General features: G+C 42.8%; 4 protein-coding genes across 6 annotated transcripts; 1 reads left to right on the top strand and 3 right to left on the bottom strand.

The window, feature by feature from the left end:
- The first annotated feature begins 4,802 nt into the window (after positions 1 to 4,802).
- On the top strand, positions 4,803 to 5,692 carry LOC4329572 (protein GL2-INTERACTING REPRESSOR 1). Its single transcript, XM_015771082.3, has 2 exons — positions 4,803 to 4,891; positions 5,010 to 5,692. The coding sequence occupies exon 2, from the start codon at positions 5,038 to 5,040 to the stop codon at positions 5,407 to 5,409; it is 372 nt and encodes a 123-aa protein (XP_015626568.1). The 5' UTR covers positions 4,803 to 4,891; positions 5,010 to 5,037; the 3' UTR covers positions 5,410 to 5,692.
- A 1,704-nt stretch (positions 5,693 to 7,396) lies between these two features.
- On the bottom strand, positions 7,397 to 12,152 carry LOC4329571 (uncharacterized). 3 transcript variants are annotated; one of them, XR_001543704.3, is made up of 4 exons: positions 12,015 to 12,152; positions 11,375 to 11,409; positions 8,085 to 10,371; positions 7,397 to 7,643 (listed from the first exon to the last, which is right to left on the bottom strand). XR_001543704.3 is itself a non-coding variant. In XM_015771080.3 (3 exons), exon 3 carries the CDS (start codon positions 10,369 to 10,371, stop codon positions 8,401 to 8,403), a length of 1,971 nt encoding a protein of 656 aa, XP_015626566.1. In that variant the 5' UTR covers positions 11,375 to 11,409; positions 12,015 to 12,152; the 3' UTR covers positions 7,397 to 8,400. The 3 variants fall into 3 exon arrangements, 1 of the variants encoding a protein (XP_015626566.1); XR_010739380.1 differs by having other exon boundaries at positions 8,281 to 10,371; XM_015771080.3 differs by having other exon boundaries at positions 7,397 to 10,371.
- Positions 12,153 to 12,320: 168 nt separating this feature from the next.
- LOC107277579 (F-box/FBD/LRR-repeat protein At1g13570) lies at positions 12,321 to 16,817 on the bottom strand. Its single transcript, XM_066307155.1, has 7 exons — positions 16,668 to 16,817; positions 16,139 to 16,174; positions 14,154 to 14,445; positions 13,218 to 13,861; positions 13,071 to 13,130; positions 12,977 to 13,036; positions 12,321 to 12,836 (listed from the first exon to the last, which is right to left on the bottom strand). The coding sequence occupies exons 3-7, from the start codon at positions 14,374 to 14,376 to the stop codon at positions 12,543 to 12,545; spliced, it is 1,281 nt and encodes a 426-aa protein (XP_066163252.1). The 5' UTR covers positions 14,377 to 14,445; positions 16,139 to 16,174; positions 16,668 to 16,817; the 3' UTR covers positions 12,321 to 12,542.
- A 3,111-nt stretch (positions 16,818 to 19,928) lies between these two features.
- On the bottom strand, positions 19,929 to 21,762 carry LOC4329570 (uncharacterized). Its single transcript, XM_015768464.3, has 3 exons — positions 21,606 to 21,762; positions 20,592 to 20,762; positions 19,929 to 20,429 (listed from the first exon to the last, which is right to left on the bottom strand). The coding sequence occupies exons 2-3, from the start codon at positions 20,742 to 20,744 to the stop codon at positions 20,262 to 20,264; spliced, it is 321 nt and encodes a 106-aa protein (XP_015623950.1). The 5' UTR covers positions 20,745 to 20,762; positions 21,606 to 21,762; the 3' UTR covers positions 19,929 to 20,261.
- Between the last annotated feature and the right edge of the window lie 585 nt (positions 21,763 to 22,347).

Genomic DNA, 22,347 nt, shown 5'->3' with positions numbered 1-22,347 from the left:
CACTAACAATGGCCTAATGTCAGGGAGGGTGTCGCCACTGCTGCCGCCTCCCCTCCCACCGGATTGGATGGAGAGGAGGGCGCTGCGAGGAGAGAGAGAGCGAGCTAAAATATAGGTGTCCAGGGAAAAAATGCACCTATAGTTTTGTTGTCGGAATTTCTATAGAAGTATAACACCTATAATCATTTATAGGTGTCGATTTTTTTTTTTTTTTCAGTATGTGGAGGTGAAGAAAACATTATAGGTGTTGGTTTTAGCTGTTCCGGTATCTATGTATATGTCTTTTTTTTAAAGTAGTGAACGTTGTTGAGCTGTTGCTAACTGAAATTACAATATTTCTCTTTTCCCTTCTTTTACAATTTTTATATGCTCAGCAAATTTACTTAGTTGGCAACATGTTATTAGAAATTGTTGTGTGTATGAGGTATACCGTATACGTGCGTCTCATTGATAAATTAATGAGAAGAAATATGACAAGTGCCGTACGTACTCATATGAGCATCAGCCGATCGAATGATCAACACATGTTTCATTCACCAAACCGAGGCTCTGTACAGGAACCTTCTTTCATTAATTCTGTGCTTCAAGTTGGCAATCAATTTATTTCTCGTTTGTTTGGGGACTTCATCGCAATATTAATCTAATCAAATCAAATCTAATCTAATGGTCTACGGCTGCAGTAACTTTCGTTCTTGTGTGCGTGTCTCTTAAATGCCGAAGTAATTAGGCCACATGTGCATGGACGACGCGACGCAAACACACTGCACGGAACCTAGAAAAAAGTCAACCGTGCGCGCGTGTGCATGCGTGTGTATGACCTGTATGGATTCGATGTCTTGCATTTAGAGCGAGTACAATAGCAGGCTATAAGTCAGCTGTAAGCACATATGAAGAAGAAAAGAAAAACGGGCTATAAATTTATAGCCAGCTGCAGTACAAACTTTAATACGTTTTGTGTGTATAAGATGTAGGACCATATATTAGTGATGTAGTATATACTTATAGGCAATGAGCTATTAGATTGGTTATAGATGAATTGAAGCCGGTAGTTGGCTAGCTCTTATGCATTACTAGGAGGTTTGACTTCTCAAAGCGGGTACAACTATAAGTCAGCTGTAAACATAATTTAAGGGCATCCACAATGTGAGCCACTCCTAGAGTGTCCTCACTAACTGAGGACACTCGTAGAGGAACTTAGCTCGCAATAATAGACACCCTTAGATGAGTTCCTCAAAATCTGAAGCAACTAGATGAAGGTACTCAAGCCCACAATGGGTGTCCTAACAAAAAAACCCACATTAGATGTTTTCCTATACTACCCCTCTCTTCTCCCCCCTCTCTCTCTCCACTTTTTCTTCCGCTCTTTCCTCTCCTCTTCTTTTTTCTTCGCCGGCATCACTCCCTCCGCTCGGCGACATCGCCGTCCTCCCCCCTCCCTCTCTCTCCCGCGAGCGCCGGCGCCACCTCCCTCCTCGCCCTCCCCAGCCGCCACCACCGCCACTTGCCTCTCTCTCGGCGCCGCGCGGAGGAGGCCAAGACGGAGATGGATGAGGTCGCCGAGGGGTTCGTCCCCCGGGAGATGCGGCGGCTACCCGGAGGTGGCGGCGGCGACCTCGGAGGCGGTAGATCCGGCGCGTCGTGGGCGGATCTCGCCGTCGCCCGTCGTCGCCGCCTCTCTCTCCCTTTCTCTCTCCCGCCGCTCTTTCCCATGGAAGGTGGTGGCGGCGACCCCGGAGGCGGCGGCAGTGACCCCGGATGCGGCGGCGGCGACCCCGGACGGCGGCGTGAGGGGGCCGACGGCCAGCAGCAAGCGGGGCACGGCCGTGCCGTCGCCGCCCCGCCGCTCGCCTCTCTCTCTCTCTCCCACTTTCTCCCTCCCGTCACTCATCGCCATCCACCTCGCCGGCGCTAGATCCGCTCTTTCCCCCTCTCTTCCCCGCCTCTGCTCGTCGCCGTCCACTTCGCCAGCGCCGCCTCCAGCTCTGGCAAGGGTGGAAAGGGAATATGGGTGTGGGGAGCGGTGTCCACAAGCAACGACGCGCACAACATGGCTCCTTGCCTGGTTGCTCTGCCAAAAGTCGCCGAGGGGCGTGTCCCTCTGGGAGAAAACGCGCGTCTCGCCTGGGGCACGGCTCAGATGCAAAAGTTGATGGCCGTTTGCGAGGGGACGGGTCGAAGGCACCCATTGCTGATGGCCTAAGAAGATAAATTAGAAGAGAGAAGAGCAACAGGTTACAGATTTGTTTTTATACATTACTAGAGATTTGAGTTACGAGAAGAGCAACAGGCTACATAATTTATACATTACTAGGAGATTTGTTCTCAGGATTTGTCAATCAGCATTTAGCTAGGCTTGCTTGATTATCGCGCTGGACAAACAATACTAAAACCGATTTTTCACTGCAAGGACTATAGATCTTCGCAGACGAGCAGGCCATATTTTCGACCGTGATGATCCGTGTACGTAGTTATGGTTGAGGGCTGTCTGCAATAAATTAAGAGGGTGTTCATGTATATCGCAACAAGGCTGCATCGATGTGCAATTATGGAGGCTCATCGTTTGGCTTACAAAGAAACAACACCTGTAAAAACTTTGAATTTTAAGTCGCAAACGACACATATAAAAATTTTACTCATAAATTATTTTTTGGTCGTTAATAAAATATGAGTTAATTGCACTTTGGTCCATCTTTTGTTACCAAAGTTTCACTTTACGCTATCTTCTAGCTCATATTTTTACTTTGGACTAGGTAAGATTACCTTTGGTGCACTTTGGACCACCCAAAATTATTTTCTTTAGTTACATCTACTCTATAATATTGTAAAGAATTGCATGTGTAAGTTGGAAAAGATTACTGGGTTACGGGTTGCTGATGTGTTTAAAATTGGAAAAGTCATTTATATATTCCTAAAAAGTTTATGGGGTGGTCCAAAGTGAAAGAAAGGTAAAGTAACCTAGCCCAAAGTGAAAAAATGTGTTAAAGGGTGGTCCAAAATGAAACTTTGATAATAAAAGGTGGCCCTAAACGCAATATACTCATAAAATATTTTGGTATGGAAAAATTTGTTACATAATTAACACTTAAAGTTTGTGGTATTTATTGTTGGACACCTCAAAAAATTGAAACAACTATAGAGCACTGTAAAAAAATTACTCGTAGTTTACTAGGAAACACTGTAGCTATTATTTTATTATTTTCGAGACAAATCACATCAAAAAGACAATTTTGCCCCTCACATGAAAATAAATGTATTACCCTTTAATTTATATTTTAGTGGAAAAGCTTAATTATATATATATATATATATATATATATATATATATATATATATATATATATATATATATATATATATATATATATATATATATATATATATATATATAATGTTGCTAAAATTCCGAAATGAATTTTATATAATTGATATAGATTGAGAAGGCTAATTAGAAAAGGAGGGAGGGAGTAACTGTTAAGCTGCAGAGGTTTGTGTCTGCACCATTTCTGGAGGTCTGGAAGTTGCTTGGCATCCCCTCAAAAAAAAGAAGTTGCTTGGCGTTAAGAGCTAGCTGGAGTGGCTGATCTGATAGACATAGCATGAATTGAAGGGATGAGCTAGCTAATTTGGAGAAGCTAACGTAAAGGAGAGCTGAGACGATCCATCAGCCATTGAAATCCATTAACTTTGGTGCCCTGGAGCTACTGTAACCCATAAATTCCATTGATGGGCCTCATTCAAGGTCGGAGGTCGTCAGTCTAATTCAGCTAGCTAGCAAGCTGCCCAATTTCCAAACCTAGCTGGAGCTATCAATCAATAAACAAAAAGAGAACATATATCATCCAACATAGTATAACCTATGTCCTACAATTAGATAATTATATGGTAAAATTATGCTACCGATAGTATTAGAAGGTGTTTGATTCATAATCACATCTTATTACCAATAGCACGAAACAGTGCTACAATCGTGTTAAGGGGCTATTTGGTTCGTGGCCAGAGACTGAAAGAATTTCTGTGGTGAGGATGCATCGTATGACCATGATGAGTGTGACCATACACACACATGGTCCACCACAGGCACACACAGTCACACAACACACGGGTGACAGGCCTTCCAACTGGCACTCGTCTGAAGTTCCCTTCACCAGGCCTGTAAGCCTGTTCAGGTTCAACATCCTCTATTCCTCTTCCTTCCTTTGCCATTCACTACTCTACTCAATAGACAGAAACATGAACGTGAGCAATAAACAGCTGCAGTACTACTCTACTCAATAAAGATGAAGATGAAGTTAGGTCTGCAAAACGAGAAAGTGATTAGTACATGATTAATTGACTCTTAATTATTATAAACTTGGAAAAGGAATTTATTTGATATTTCAAAACAATTTCTACATATAATTATTTTTGCAAGAAACAAACCGTTTACCAGTTTCAAAAGAATGCTAACGGAAATCGAGGAAAAATATGTGTCTTAATTGGTGGGTTCTTCTCTGATTAAGATACAAAATTTACCTCGATTTTTGCTAGCACGCTTTTCATAGTGCTAATCAGTATGTTTTGTGTGAAAATTTTATGTATAGAAGTTACTTTAAAATATAAAATAAATTTCTTTTTTAAGTTTATAATAATTAAAACTAAATTAATCATAAGGTATTAGCTATTTTGCTTTGTATGAGTATAATAGTCAAATCAAAGTACTCATCCATAGTGCACAATCATTTAAAGAGAACCAAATGAGACCCTCTCTCTCTATGCTCATTTCCCCCCTATAAATACTCTACTTGCCCAATCCCTCTTTCCCCACAAGAACCACATCCTCTCATCTCTGTCATTCTGCAGCTAGCTGAAAAAATCTTCAGAGAATCATCAGTTCATCACAAAAGACTATCAAGTACTACATAAGATCTCCCTTACTCTCTCTCTAGACCTAATTAATCACTCTTAGTAGTAGTAGTATTAAGCAGTAATTAGCCTTGTTTATGCTCATGGATCGATGGATTAATTTGCAGGCGAGGCAAGTACGTGACGGTGACTGTGATGAGCGGCGGCGGCGGCGGCGGGAGGGGGATGACGAGGGGGCTGGACCTGAAGCTGAACCTGTCGCTGCCGGCGGTGGCGCGCGCGGTGTCGCCGGCGGCGGACGACGAGTCGTCGCCGAGCTCGTGCCTGTCGTCGGAGAGCGAGCTGCGGCAGCAGCACGGCGGCGGCGGCGGGCAGCTGCAGTGGTCGGACAGCCCGGAGGCGACGTCGATGGTGCTCGCCGCGTGCCCGCGCTGCTTCCTCTACGTCATGCTCGCCGAGGCCGACCCGCGCTGCCCCAAGTGCCGGAGCCCCGTCATCCTCGACTTCCTCCACGCCGGCGGCGGCGGCGGCATCAACGCCGACGGCCGCCGCCACCGGAGGGGATGAACATGGCCATGACCATGATGGCAGCAAGAGATCGAGGAGAAGCATCTACACGCTTCTTTGATCGCGCAGAGGCATCAGGAATTCAGGATCAAGAAGAACAACGAGAAGAAGAAATCTCACCTTGATGATGATCACAGTTAATTAGTTCTAGGCCCCATTAGTTTCTTCTCAATTAGCAGCAGTAGTATCATGATTAATCAGCTCGATCCTCTGCAGATTATGCAGTATAACCATGATTTATAAGCATCAATCTATATATTATCACACGTAGTATCATCGATTCGATCGATCCCAGCATGCAGTAGTTCATCATCATCGTATATATGCAACGCATGTCAAATCTGTTTCGTCGTCCCAACAGGAACAAATCTTGTCTGAATATCACGCGCGAGAGAGAGTTGAACAGTTTTTGACCCCGAAATTCCTGCAAAAATTCCATGAAATGCATCTGTTTTCAAACTGTTCCCCTAGCAGTGATGAACTGCGAGGAAATTCCTTGCTGGTTGTAAATGAGAAACAGTTGAATAGTCGTGGTCATGGTCGTAGCAAGAGTAGTAGTAGTGTGCATGTCTGCATGAGAAGAGAGAGTTTTATGGCATGAGGAGGAGAGGACCCAGCTAGTGCAAATGCACAATCAATACCGAACTAATTACAACCTCCGTCACTACAAGTAGTAGTATCATCATGTACGCGTCCATCTGAATGCGAGCGTCGTGATGACGCTGTACATGACCTTAATGACGATGATGCCTTGGTCAACTTTGCCACGGACGATAGATTCATGTGCCTCAGCTCTCTGTTACTACTTCGTACAACAATATTGTAAGTTATTACTAACATGCACATCATCCAAATTACGACCTAATCATTTAGATGAATATTGCTATAGCAGAGTATGAAATCAACATAAATTCAAATATTGTTCAGGAAAATCTGGAAACCAGCCCAGGGCCAATGATACCATTTCTACTTACTCCCTCTATCCAAAGAAAACCTATAAAATATTTTCTAGGACATAACATTATCTAATATAACTAATCTAAACAAAAATTTAGAGATACTCATCCAGATTTATTGTACTAGATAATATTATATTTTATTCTAAGTTAATTTTTTTAACAGAGGGCCATCCCAAAACAAGCCAACCTTGACTAGAATGTGATACATCTATAATAAATTTGAACATATTCTCTGTCCAGATTTTTCACATTCCAGATTGATTTATTTTGAAACAGAGTGTAATCGACACTGTGACAGCCAGCCATCAGCAGTTAGCTCCTGCAGTGACGATGCGTTGCGATCAGCAGCTCTGCTACGCTAAGCCCCCATATGCCATTGTTTCATTCGTTTTCTAATCCTTTACACGACCGGTAGCTCCACTGTCTTTTCACCACCTGTCATAAATACGGGTGATTAACGTCGTAATCCATAGCTGCCAATTGTCAGCATGACTGACTGTCCGTAGCGCAAAGCATAGCAACCAATGGATTGGAAACGAGTTACATGCGCATGCAAAACCCCAAGAGTGACAACGACAATAGAATCCCTGGTTGGAAGCTAACAACCCAACTTAAACAAGGCAAGAGAAAAACAAGTTTTTCTTTTGACGCCAGAAAGGCAGCAAGGCCAAAACCGCTGCAGCAGCTTGCAGGAGGAGCTAAATAACTGGGAGAATTGCAATTAGCACCACATACCAATCTCCTCGTGAAAGGAGACGAAAAGAAGGAAAACATCCGATTCAACATCTACCCAACATGATGGTGATTTGGCATTCGATGCAGATCGGGGAAAAATAAAGCGTTTGATATGCAAGAACCCAAATTTATGTTCTGTCGTCATGGACAACTGGCTATCACACCGTTTGGAGAAATATAAAGCCAGACGCATGCAAAAGTCTAGATGGAATCCCCAAGAAGATCAGAGCAATATAAATATCAGGATACGACGATGAGACATCAGCGACAAGTCACATTAAAAGACCAAAAACTGACTCAAATAAAGGTACTGATATTATGGAGTTCATGTGTCCAGCCAGAATGGCATAATCCTCATAGGGTAGCTACATAAAAGTAACAGGTAATCCAGTTAGCAAAGCTTCAATCACCTACTCCAATTCAGCTACACAAAAATAACAGTGACGACTCAAACATGCGAAGAATTTCTTGGTCCTATCCAAAAGCTTGTAAGCCGGGGGAGCACATCTTGCATATGAAATCTATCACGAAGTGGCATCACTGTAATATTTCAGCTCGATTAGCGGGGTATGGAAGTTGTTGATTACAAAAATAATTGTAGTCATACTCCCTCCGGTTTCATAAGTCTTGGTGTTTAGGATAAGGTTAAGATCAAACTTTTATAACTTTGACTATCAATAACTTCTAAAATATTAAGTTTAAAGACACTAAAACAACATATATAGATTTGTCTTATAAGTACTATAATAAAAGTAAAAATATACTTATTTATTGTATATATTATAATAGAGAAAACATAGTTAAAGATATATTTTGGAGACCATATCATTGTCCAAAATGTCAAGAATTATGAAACCAGAGGGAGGGAGTACTAAGGAAATCATAAACTACAGAGAGAACCTTTCCTCTATATAACTGCTAAACAAGAGGCTTGTTTCTTTTCCCCAAAAAATCATGTATAAAATAAGCATCTTTGCTTACCTGTTGGCCATCCAAAGTACCTCACTGGGGCGAGTCGTTGAAACATTACAACTTAAAACATACTGACCATGCAACAGCATAATATTGGTGGCAGAATAAGCTACTTAGGTGCAATTGTGCAAACCCTTACTCAACAAAATTATACTAATGAAAGAACCTAATACTTAATAATTCTCATAGTTAAGGGTCTGCTTACACTCATGGAGCTCTAGGAATGGACTGATTAGAAGGCAAACCTTGTCATCCTCAAAATGTACCTGCAGCAGCATACACGCAAAGCCTCAACTGCATCTATCTATACCACCAGTCTGGCATTCTAGTGGCACTCCCACCAACCACTGCTGCTTCTGACATACCGATCTACAATACTATATTCTTTGTTCTGCTCAAGTCGCTTAGCGTAGTTCTCTGTAGAAATTGGACCCTTTTTAAGCTTCCGATAATAAATGACTTCCCATGGCCATAGGCGTGCAGCACCAAAGTACTTCTCTACAGGTTGGTTCAATAAATCTGTACCACGTGCTTCCATTCCATTGTGCTTAAGAGCAGAGACCACTTCATTTGTTGTTAGCTTCAAAGAGTTGCTCCTCTCACTTTTCACCAGAATATCCTTGCTTGACTTCACTGATGAAGCGTCCTCAGAATTGGTCTTCTGAACTTGCACACCATCAGCAACATTGTCATCATAAACCAAGTTATTATTCAAGTTGGTCTCTGTGTAACCATCCAGATAAGCATCTTTACCAGATACAGGCAATTCACCATTCCTTTGGATTTTCAACCTGAGTGGAATAACTGGAGACTCTCCACTCAATCTTGAATCTTTGATATCTTGCTGGTAACCACGTGTATGCTTGAGTCCAGTTGTTGTTTTGGAATCTAAATTGCCCTCCAAAGGAGAATTCACCAGAAAATCTGAGTTCTTGTTTTCCGCTGTGGATGGTAAGTTGTGTTGTGGTGAACCAGACACCAGCAATGGACTGACATTTGATACTGCCATTGATCTTAAACCTTCAGGCTGAGTTGGCTGAAATGATTTTGAACTAGAATGTGCAGAATGAGATGGGGAATGTGCTCTTGAACGAGAACATTTAGATGTTGAATGTGAGGTACTCCTGTCAGAAGAGAGGGATGACCCACGGGATCTTTTAGATCTGCTTCTCTTGCGTGACTCCTTGGGGGTCTGTGGTATACTTTCACTGCAACGGGTATGCCTTTTGTCCTCTCTAGAAACATTACTCAATCTGTGAGCGTGGCTAGTCCTATCAGAAAATTGTTTCCTGCCATCTTGTACCATACGATGTGTTTCTACCACCTTATCAACACGAAATTCTTCTGTCCGCTTCCTCGAGGGAGACCCAAATCTTTTCAGCCTCACCATACCTTTTTCTTGCCTACTCAATGCATCTCTCCATGCTTCGAATCTGTCATCTGTTTTCTTAGAGCAATCACGAGTATCTGGTTGCCTCCTTGAGGGAGACCCAAATCTTCTCAGCCTTTCTTGCCTACTCAATGCATCTCTCCATGCTTCGAATCCTCCATCTGTTTTCTGGGGGCAATCATGAGCAGTATGGCCAGCAGGATACTCTTTCGACTTCTGTGAAGAAAATCTATGATGATAAGTCTCCTGAGAACTTGCTTTGACAACCTCTGCTCTTTCTTCTTGCCTGGCATAGCCATGATAAGGTTCATAACGGTCAAAATCATCATCATCTCTACCAGGATTCCCTTTTCCAGTTTCCTCCCATCTATCATGTTCAATTACATTTGCATCACTTGTAACATCTTCATTCCTCTTCATCTCCACTGGATCTTGACCAACAGTTTCCCTCACATCCTTCAAATCCTCAACATCACCATCAGATTTCTTTTCATCAGATTTCTTTTCCAATGCACCATCAGATGATTTCTGTTCTGGTGCAACATCAGGACTGTGACCCTGATCATGACTTGCAGGGTGATTCTTCTGAGCTAAAGAATCCCTGAACCTAATATTACCATCTCTGACTCTGGGTGCCCTCTGGTGAGATGACTCAATGTTTCTTGAACTTCTGAAATCCTTAGAAAATCTGGGCTGCTGTTTTGACCAATTAACAGTAATGCGCTCCCCACAAACAAATTTCCCCTGCAGTGCCCGCATGGCTCGAGCTGCATCATCATTAGAATCAAAGACCGCAAATCCATATCCATCTTTCAGCCTCACTGTGCAATTTCCAAACCTCTGGAAAAGATGTTCAAGATATCTTTGACGCACATGTGAACTGAGCCGCCCAATGTGCAATGACATCTGCAGGGTCAAGTATATTTTCCTTCAGAACTATGCACAACAATTCAGTGATAAGTAAAGAAATAATGCAAAACGATAGCATCACTTAATGATTGGCAACTTTTTAAAATGTACAAAATATTACAATTATAATCATTCTTTTCTTGCCACGTTAAATTGAACTTCATCACTATGCATTAATTTCACTACAATGAACGTTTACCATGACATTGCTCAAACTTTAAAGGTTTATTTTTTTTATGTCTATTGGATCTTTAAAAGTAATCAAAGGTAATGAACGCTTGCATGAACACCCTCTTAGTAATACCAATCAAATCAGTTAAACTTACCACTCCCAAAACTCAAGAATACTTTGAGGTACCCTCCATGCATGGGTTATGTATATATGTCTTTCTGGTGGTGACCTAAATTAGTTTGAGATTAACCCTTGAGCTTCCACGAGTTCAACTAAAGTTTTAAAAAAATTATTGCCCTAACTCAGCGTAATTTAGGATAATGGTAAAAAATGGTCTACTGGATATGCTACAATAGAGTTTGGTCTCTGTTTCTGGTTAGATTAACCGACTGATTGAGTTCAGAAAATTATAGTAAATTGCCAATGAATGGGCTTCCTATCATCAAGGGGAAACAAAGGGATGGATTATATGTGAGCTGTAAAAACAAATGATGGCACCATTATTCAGTACCTCATGCTGATAAATACATCAGAAAATATTTGAAAACCAAAAGGTCAAGATAGCTACCACATATGGTACAAACTAAACAGCACATTCAAATTATTGTTCCTATAATCCTATTAAACGAAAAACGTACACAATATCATAACTCCATACACTGCCCCCAAGCATCACTCATCAACCTTGTTAGTTGTTACACCTAGTTTCCCAACTCCCAGCAAACACCAGGCATATCTTCCTCCAATCACAAAATGCTCATACATAAGAAATCCCATCGGCACACCCCCAATCTGAAAACTGGAAAAGAATAACGAGCATTTATTTACCTTGTGCCGGCCAGATTAATCACTGAAGCATTCACCTGCGAGCAAAATCAGACTCAACTTAAGACTTGGTTGTTAAAAAAAACCACTAAAATATGCATCAACTTATCAGGGACCGAGCAGAAACGGCAAGGAGGTCACACGGAATGGATCAGCGGATATGCAAAAGCTAGGGTTCTATCCAACAAAACCACCCTATTTTTTTCAAAAAAAAAAAAAGGTTGAGCACATGGACCACGACCACAATTCTACAACGCTTTCCCCGCAAAAAAAAAAAGAAAGAAAGAAAGAAAGAAAGAAGAAGTTTACAACGCAGATAGGCGAGGAAATAGAATTGGTTAGGGTTTTACCCCTTCTCTGAATTCTACCTAGGGTTTAATCAAAGCACACGAAGCATCGCATGATCGCAACGTAGGAGAAGGCAAAGACGACCAAATCTGGAGCACACATGGAGATAATCATGAGTGGAGCACCTCCGCCTCACCGCCAAAACTCCCCCCCCCCCCCCAAAAAAAAAAAAAATCAAAAGAAATGGCAGAGGAAAAATGCACCAGCATCCACATCAAGAGAGAGAAAAAGAAATCTACTAGGAGAAGCGGCGGATGCGACCAGCCATGCGCGGTGGAAGCTCGAGCATGCTTACCCGGATCCGCGGCGCCTCTCTCTCTCTCGATTCGTCTCGATCGGATTCGGAATTTCGGGGGAGAGAGAGAGTTGAGAGCGAGAGGGGGCGAGCCACCAACTCGCAAGCGGCGGAAGCCGAAGCGCACCGCCAGCCGCCACCACCTCGGGGGAGTCGTCTGGTCTACTAATCCTCAACTCGTCCCAATTGCAGCCCACAATGTTGGGCCGTATGAGCGATCCGCGCCCAAAAAACGAGGCCCAGTAAGCGAGCCCATAACGCCAATTTCCTATTTGTTTAATTAACAGAACACAAGAGACATGATAATTCTCCAACCAGGAACATTCACTCATTCTGAACCAGGGCATATAGTCTCGTTTGAATGAGAAAAACAGACTGAATTCAAAGACAACAAAAAGATTCAGATTTAACGCAAGCATAACTCCCAACATCCCAGGACAACACATTCTCACTAGCAAACACTACTTCTGCCACGAGCAACATCAATACGCCAATAACATGAGGTATATAGCTGTATAAAGGATCAGATCAGATGGCAATGATCTTGGCTTTGGTAGAAGCCCTCGGGAGAGCCAGTAACTTGGTAAGAGACTCGCACATGCACGCATCGTTCAGGACATCCTCGTCGTCCCTGACCACCTTCAGTTCCTCCAATGCAGGTGACCATCTCAGGAGCAGCCTAACGAGATCAACCTCGTATTCCAGCCCCACGAAACCGGTGATCGTCGCCGTCAGGAGGTGATGCAAGGTAGGCTCTTTGATCTCCGTCTGATCATGATCCCATATTGGCTGACTCCAAGAATCGTCCGGTCGAGAGAAGCTCTGTAGAAGTTAGAAGCAAAAAACTAGTAAAGACATTAACAAAAACCACAAAGAACACAAGAGGCAATGCAGCCTAGTAATTATGGATGGAAAGAAATGCAAGTTAACTGCAGGAGAGTGGAGAGTGGAGGGAGGCATACCTGTATCTCGAGTTCTCTCAACATAGGGGCATTCCGAAAAATTGAACAAGCACCCAAGACCTGTCCAGTGCCAAAAGCACTCCCCAATACTAACCTTCCTCAGACGATCAAGCACGCCTGGGGGTTTGGTCAACAAGCACCCTTCCGATAGATACTACCATCAGAATAAAAACCAATAAGAATTATCAATAAAATTTAATCAGCATGATAGTTTAATAGCACAAAATTAATAATATGTTACCGTCAAGGAAGGGCCATTTATAGAAAGTTCTATACTAGTTAGGCTGACAAAAGCTTCCTTGGGATAATTTTTCTTGTCACCCGCAACAGCATCACATTGTTCTGTTTCTGTTTTGTCGAGTGTAAGATACAACAGATTAGGTGCATGCAGATGCAAGTCTTCGAAATTCCCTTGAACCTCTAAATGCTGCAGTGCCGGAGCTTGAATACGGAGACAACTGATACCCTCAAAATATTTCAAATGCAGTGTTTTCAGCCATGGGCATGAGGAGATCAGATTTGCTATGTCAGCGTCTGTTGAGTATATATATTTCAGATTCAAGACAGATAGCCGCTTGAAACCTTCAAACGTCTGAGGCAACGCAACCATACATCTTTTCATAACAAGTGCTTCTATTCCAGTTAGGCTCACAAAAGCTTGCATCATATAGTTTTTACTCCTGTCTGCAACTTTTGTTTTGTTGAGTGTAACATACACATTGGACAGGTTAGGTGCATGCAGATGAAAGTCTTCAAAGGACCCTTTAACCTCTAAAACCTGTACTGCCTGAGCTTGAATTCGGAGACGATTGATACCCTTAAAATATTTCAAACGCAATGTATTCAGCCGAGGGCATGAGGAGATCAGATTATTTATGTCACTGTCTGTTGAGGAGAAATATTTCAGATTCAGAACAGTTAGCTGCTTAAAACCTTCAAACTGCCGAGGCAAGCTGATGATGCATCTTTCTATCCGTAGATATTCCAAATCACTGATAGAGAAGAGGCACGATGGAATCTTATAATAATTCCCACAGGAAAACTCGATTGTGATGGAACTTGGTTTTTTCCTTGACAGCATGTGCATCCACCTATCATATGCATTAAGGTAACTCCTCAAACATCAAATTGAAAACGAAACTAGAGGTCCATTGTGGAGCAACAGTGACAGATCTACCAGTGTAGTAAATTTGGACCGTAATGTGCCTGAGATGCGATACGTATCGAACAGAATAAGTTGCCACATTCCTCCAAGCACTTGATAGGATGCTGGCTCTAATAGCATCTACGACATTCAACTTCGAGAGGATGGCGACTTTTAGCTCTGGAGGTAGGCTGCTGAGTCTATCTAAACTCTCAGCTGATTGTGATTCCACCTTTGCCTTTTTAGCACAATGCATCGCTCCAGAAATCAGATTGAAGTGACCTAGCAATTTCCGAAGAGCTTGATGTAGATTGTACACAAATCACTTCAAAAAGATAGAGAAGCATAAATCAATACACAGAAAACGCGCAACGCGTAGATGTTGAATATGGCAAATAACCTCTGAATCTCATAATCATACAGATGATAGTACTTTAAATGATACTGGCGATGGTGTCCGAGTCTGCCTCCAACACTACAAACTGACATGTGGAACCATAAGCATAATGTCCCCACAACACGTTAAATGGTCCTGGAATTGCTAATTCTAGAACTTGCAAGGGGTTACATATAAAACCTTCAAATTCACCTGCCACCCACGGATGAATTATAAGCGTCCAATCTTGTACTATCCGACCGTATGGCTTGGGAAAATAGACGAAGAGGATAAAAAGAGGTGAACTAACAGCATATTTCAGTATGGTTGCCTTTGGAGATGATATTATATAGCTAATCAACTAACTATACTATAAACTTGTAATTTTTGCTTTTGCTTTGTCTCTTATAATATCTGTTGCAACACACGGACCTTTAGCTAGTGATACAGTAATAGGAGCAAGTGGCATTCACATAGCTATTCATGTGGAATCAGGGATGTAATTAAGTACGAGCATACATGCTGATCCTATGCACTATTGCACAGCCAATTTCCAAAAGACAACAAATGGCTTACTAGATCAGGGAATTTGTGTTGGATCACCGTCTCTGCCCTAAAAGGGAATTTGTGAGAACACGTTTTCTTACAGAAATTTGCTAGAAATCACGTTGGTTCTCGAAATTCGAATGAGCGTGTGCACGCCATGAATCACCACCGTAGTATTGCTTAAACTAGTGGATAGTCCCGTTGCCCTAGGACAATAGATAAGTGGCACCTAGGGTCTGGAGAGTTCGAGAAGAGAGTCGCTATGAGCAGCACTCCCGCCTCCCACCGTGACGGTATTGAACTGTCAATCTTAGGGCAATGGCGGTATTTCTAGCCATGATCATATCTAGAAATGCTTCATGTTGGGACGAAGATAGTACTTAACTGCCAATGAAAGGGCTTCCTAATATTGAGGGGAAAAAGATGAATTATAAGCGTGTTGTTTTTTTTTGGGAATACTTATAAGCGTGTTGTAAAAACAAATGATGGCACCATTACTCCATCATGCCGATAAGTATGCGATTCACCAAGTACTCACTCCATCCCAAGATATACACACTTATGGAGTTTTTCACGGAGATTAAAGTAAGAGTTGAAATCAAATGAGACCATGAGGAGTGGATGTGATTGGTTGAGATAAGGAAGTAGGTGGAAAAATTAAATGAGAGATGGATGTGATCGGTTGAGATAAGGGAGGTGAAGTAGCTAAATTTGGAGACTGAGGGAGTAGTAACTACAAAGTTACCTTATCATCAGCTCACGATATTAATTGTCCCAGTTGCCATGGATTAAAAGTTGCAAGCACACCAAGACAAAGTTGTCTATTTGCAGACCACACAAAAGGTAAAGACAGATGCAACAAACATATGGTACAGAAGTAAACAACACATTCAACTCCTCCCCTCCCCCCCCCCCCCCAAGAGAGAGAGAGAGAGAGATCCTGAATTCCTGATCCTGAGACGGTAATCACGTTGTCTGCATATGTTTGTAAAGAATGAAGCAAGCATCTCGCTCCAATTGCAAAATGCTAGAGCATAGAAATCCATCGGCACACCGGCCGCCGTGTGAAAACTGCAAAAGAAGAACGTGCATTTACCTTGTGCTGACCAGATGAATTACTGAAGCTTTCAACCTGCGTGCAAAATCAGACTCAAGTTAGGACTTGGTTTGAAAAAAAAAAACTGTAAGGCATCAGTTTATGAGTAGAAACGTGAAGGAGGTCACACGGAATGAACCGGCGATATGCAAAATCTAGGTTTATATCCATCAAAACAGCCCATTTTTTTTAAGAAAAAAAATGAGCGCATGATCAAGGACTGCAACGCTGGCAGGCTGCCAGCCTGCGAAAATGGTCGCGATGACTAAACTCAACAGGCCAAGATTTAGGGTTCGATATGGCTCTACCCCTTCTTGAATTCCACCTAGGGTTTAACCAAGCACACGAAACATAACATCGCAACCAAATCTGTAGCGCACATGGAAAAAATCATGAACGGAACACAACACCGCCGAAACTGCGGCCCAAAAGAAATTCAGGAAGAAAAAAAAATTCGAACCATGCACCAGGATCGGACTCACAGCGAGAAACGTTTCCTCGAAGAAAAACTTCAAGAGAGAGAGGGTACCGAGTAGGGGAAGCGGCGGATGCAACCAGGGCGGTGGAAGCTTGAGCACACTCTCGATCGGATTCAGAATTGGGGGGAATGGGGAATAGTAGAGGGGGCGATGAGCCGACTCGCAATCTGCGGAAGCGGAAGAGCACCCCCACCGCCGCACCTTGGGGCGGCAATTTGGTCAGATCGCGCCCCTACTCATCCTCAATTCAGCCCCAAGAAGGCCCCCATACTCTGGGCCGTATGAGCAACCGGGCCAATAACCAAGCCCAGATCTGTCGGAATGGGCCCATAGAAAACTTTACTCTCTCCGTTTCAAAATGTAGAAACCGAGAATTAGATTACACACATCCTATAATGTTCATATTCCTAATCCTATATTAGTACATTTTAGAATAGAGGTAGTACACTATTCTGCTCGTACACTTGTGATCCCCACCTCTAAGAAGCAGAGCAAGGGGACTCACTCACACTTGTACCTCTAGGCGTTGCCAAGCCAGACAGGCAAAGGGCATCATTGTTTGGCTTATACTTATATTTATAAACCAAAATTTTAATTTTAGAATTTAATTTTGAATTTGATTTTTTTATCGTAGTTTACTTTACAACATTTGCTTTTGAGTATATAAGGATACGAATATAAAAATTTTAGTCACAAATATTTTTTTATTTTCTAATAAGCGATTTGGATAAGCATATGAATAAGCGAAATAATGGGGTTGAAATAGTGTCGTACCGCCGTCCGCCACTGCTGCGGATGTCGCCTTGGACTTCACAGTTGGATGTTGTACTCGCCCGTGAGTGGGGTATCGGTGCAACACCATAGACGACGTGCATGGCAGCGAAGGAATACGACAGGCACGTGGACTACGGGTTCTGCATGTCCAGGCAGCCTCCTTATCCCACTCTTCAAGTTAAATTTTGGCAATTTTGGATCAAAAATACACTCCAACAACCTGACTAACTGGCTGGCCAAACTTCTCCCCGCGCTGGCTACACGTGGACTACAGGTTCTGCATCTCCAACAGCCTCCTTATCCCACTCTTCAAGTTAAATTTTGGCAATTTTGGATTAAAAACACACTCCAACAGCCTGGTTAACTGGCTGGCCAAGCCATCCGGTACACTCTCCCCCTCCCCAGATCGCGATTTCCTCCTCATCGCGCAATTTCTCTCCCCATCCCCCAGATTTGCCGCCCCTCTAGCCTCCGCCACGATGGCGCCCTCCCTCTGCCGACGCCGCCCCTTCGGCATCCGCCGCGCTGGTGCCCAACCTCCGCTGGCGCCGCCCCTCCGTCCCACTGCCGAGGCCACTGTCATCTGCAACCGAGGTCGTCAGGGGCGTCATCATCAAGGTCGTCGAGGGCACCGTCGTCGATGTCAAGGTCGTCGGGCGCCATCGATTGCCGCCTCCCACCTCGTCCGCCGTCGTCGCCTCGTCACCGTAAAGCCAGCGGCGGCCTCTAGATCCGGCAGCCTCCCCGCGTCGCCGCACCACCGCGCGCCATGCGTCAGCCGCCGTCAGCAATAGCGTGGTCGACACCTCGACGGGAAGGAAGGAAAGGGGAAAAGAAGGAAAAAGAAAGAAGAAGGGGGGAGAGAGAGGAAGAAGAGGGGAGAGAGGCTGACATGTGGGTCCAATTTTATTTTGGAGAGGATTAATAGATAGTATGTTGGAGTGAGCATGTAGTTTGACTAGCTAAATCAGATGTTGAAGAGTTCGATTTGGAGAGGCTATTGGAGATGCTCTAAGCTACCAGCATACCACCACAAGCCCACGACTATACATCCTCATCTTTTCTCTTATGCTTATCACTCAAAATTTATATTTTCAACTTTAAATTTAAATTTGGAGTTGATTTGGAGGATTTTTTAATCAAAGTTTTTTTTAGACTTTGCTTTTAGATTGCTAAGAACACGTATGTAAAAGTTTTATTCACAGATTATTTTTCGTTTGTAAATTATTCCATCAATAAGCCAAATGACCGGGGCGAGAGGCTCCTTGCTGACACGTGGAGGCTGCTGGGCTGGCCAAGGTGGCCGACAACGTTGGCGTTTGCATCGCCGGTGACGGGAAGGCCGCCTTGCCCGATGCCCAGCGACAAGCGCCATTGGAGGCAAGGGATAATAACCGTCGCGAAACATATCAATCATTTGTATAACCATTTTTTTTAAAAAGGTAAAGCTGAAAACGAAAACGATGTTGAGAATATCGGAAAACAGGAAACGGACTATACAGACGGAAGCATGTCGATATCGATCGGAAGCTGATAATAAATATCGAAAACACTAAACTATAAACTCATATGACAAAATAAATTGAAGGTTATACTAATACTCTCATATTTAGAGTGACTTGAATATAAGAAGTTGGCGTGAGAATACCAAACAGGCATCTGGCTGACAGGAGTAGTACACACTGTAAACAGCAAAGGCCCTGTTGCTATAAATATTGTAGTATATGAAAAATTTAAAGTCAAAAATTAATTTTTAAGATTTTGTTAAGTTTAACTACGTCTTAATAAGTGAGACAGAGGGAGTAGTACATTTGCCCTCCTGGGGTCCTGGTGCCTGCAGATACCATAGCACTGAATTCCACCGTGTATGGAATATTTTCCTGAGGATAATGTTGTGTACAAAGTCTTCCTCCGTCTACAAATGCATCCCCTGCATTTAACATCTAATGAAGAAACAACATTAGGTGGAAATGCCCGTATACCATCGCTTAAATTCACATTTTGCCAAAAAAGAGATCACTGGTGTGCCCACATATGAACGAACACATCAGTGCTATTTTGGCAAACTGTGAAGTCGGTCATAACATGTGAGGATGTGCCCTCGAGAAATTGTGTTACTATTACACTATATCACACAGATTTAAAATCTGCATGTGCACGACCATTCACAATTACAGTAATCAGTAACATGAGCGTCTCCACACCACCCCCCCCCCCCCAAACACCCCCAAAGAGTTACATAGAGAATCAGGCTCCCATCGGATAGCCTATTCAGCCAAAGAAAAAGCCAAATTTTGAATTTTCAAACTTAATTTTGATATTGATTTTGAGATATTTTTAACGTAGTTTCTTTTTCAGCATTAGCTTTTTAAGTCACCGAGAACACATATATAAAAGTTTTACCTACAAATTCATTTTTATTCTCTAATAAGCCGTTTTGGCTTATTACGAAAAAAGCCAAACGATGAGGCTCTCACCAGTCCTGCAACAGTACCACCCATTCAACAATTAACAAGCAGTTTCAATACAGTTTACCCTTTAATAAAACAATAGAAAAAACATATTTTATGAACAAAGCAACATAATGCTTACATTGTAAACACATATGTAAATTATAACTGAATAGACATGTGTTCTAAAAAAAATAACTGAATAGACATACAAAGGTCTACTTATGAGTAAAGAAAATGAATTTAATCCTGTTAAACCAATGTTCTTTTAATCGACAAAGCCTTGTCCTTTGCTTTGACTATATCACTATTCTATACAGACTAACACTACATCATTTCTAGGAGAAATGACTACCGGTACGATCTGGAATCGCACATCCCACTGGATTGTTATACATGGTTCGTCGGCTTCTCGCCTTATCAATCATCCATCATCTGCTGCCTTTGGATCTCACCAATATATGATGTCAAAGAAGATCCAGAAGAATTGGCCGTCCTATTATTGACACGGCATTGCAGCAATTGTTGCTGAAGATTCTGGATGTGCTCATTCAATAGCCGAATCATCTTTTCTTGAGATAAGATTATCTGCAAGAAAGTTTAACTCAGCCAGCGCAGCAATTTTGTGAATTTGCAAAATAAAAATAACTTGTCTCTATTCCAACAGTTGATACAAATAAGAAATCTAAGTTCAATAGTTCAAATGCAGCAAAGTCTGTCAAAATATATCAGTTACAGAGAGTAGCTCACCTTTTCCTTGACAAGTTCTCCTCTACTTGAAATATGTTTCTGCTTGTGAGACGTAGATTCCAACTCATTAACAAGTTGTTGCTTCCATTCAAGCTGGGATGTGACTATAAGTACAAAAAGCAGAAAAATAAGCAGTGCAGACCTTGACATCATTGTGTTTTAGAGGTAAACCTATAAAAAAAATCATCAAGTATTTCCCATCAGACATCACCATTGGCAAATTATAAAACTAGTTTCAGTTGAATTTACTTAAAAATAGTAATAGGCAATAACAAAATCAACGATAAACTTATTTCATGGACATACTAATTAGAAAGGTAAGTCCCTAGCTACTCCAGTAGTGCATTGATCCGTCACGGGTTATTAATGCCTTTCAGTTATTTGAAGAATCAAGATGAATGAGGAAAAATAATACTTCCCTCTTACACCATGGGTATATCCATGAACACGAACAGCTTGAAAAGAAATGTACTAGCATAAATCAGAGTCAGCACAATAGTCATTTGCAAGAACTGTTGGGTCTTGGGTCTAGCAGTGAATCATTGCAAATTTGCAATTCAAACAAATTACTAGCCTATATTCTGATGACAGCAACCCAGATGAGTGCGATCATGCCGACGATAGTCACGGCAGGCATTTCAGGCCCAAGCACTCAAATTAATACAGTTTACAAAATCCAGGAATTTCGGCCTGCTTAACCACTCCCCATGAGATGTAATTTCCAAAATAAAAGCATAGCTATCGTGCTAGATAGTTACTACTACATCTGAAAGAGGAAAGTAGGAAACCTCAAATTAAGCCGAAGAGCTCAAAATTTGGGGAGCAACGAGCACAAAAGCGAAGTAGCAGAAGGAACACGCTACGATGTCTGAGCCCTAGGTCTCCACTCTCCATCAGGACACTGTCCTAGTGGGATCCAGAGGCGAGGCGCGCAACGGAGCAAGGGAACGAACAAACGGTGCGGGGCCGCGGGAGTGAGTGAGGGGTAGAGAGGAAGGGAAGGGGAGCTCTCACAGCGGACGTCGTCTCATGGGGCGGCGGCGGCGGCGAGGACGAGGGTGAGGGCGCGTCTCGCTGCCGATCGGAGAAGCCCCTGGATCGTTGGGACTCCGGCGACACGGCCGGCGGCGGCGTGAGGAGAGGGGAGAAGGAAGGAGGAGAAAAAAAAAACGAGACGAAAGTCGCGCGGCGGGGCGGGGAAAAAGACGGGGCCGGAGGGAGGTGGGCCCCACCGGACGGTTCGGGTGTGCGGTTCGGTCGATCGGGCGGTAGCCGGCCGGGAGGCAGGCAGGCAGGCCAGCGCCCGCGGCGCCGCGATTCGTGCGCTGCGTTGTGGCCTTGTGGGTGAGCGAACTGTTTCCTTCGAGGTGAGAGCAGTACATCCGCCCAAATATGAAAAACAAATTTGGATTGGAACGAAACGTCGTCTAGTACAACGAATCTCCATACGTACAAACGAACACTCATCCTTATAAATACACAGTTACACTTTACCTCTGTAAGTATATTCGAAAGATTGGATCGGCGTATCTTGAGATTGACGAAATCACCACAGACGTCTTGCTGTCGATAGGTACATCTCCTATCACTAAAAAAAATAGCCGTAAATGAGAGCACACATATCGTGTCTAGCACATAAAATCTGGGTGGACTGATTCGACCACAAGGAACCTAACCATGTTAAAATTTGATAAGACAACAAACTAATGGCTTGTTCACTTTGCTACCATTTTCAACATTACCAAGTTTTGGCATT

Source organism: Oryza sativa, chromosome 2 (genome assembly GCF_034140825.1).
Source record: "Oryza sativa Japonica Group chromosome 2, ASM3414082v1".
NCBI classification, from domain to species: domain Eukaryota; kingdom Viridiplantae; phylum Streptophyta; class Magnoliopsida; order Poales; family Poaceae; genus Oryza; species Oryza sativa.
Note: the sequence above shows the minus strand (reverse complement) of the source record. Positions and strands in the feature narration are given on the sequence as shown.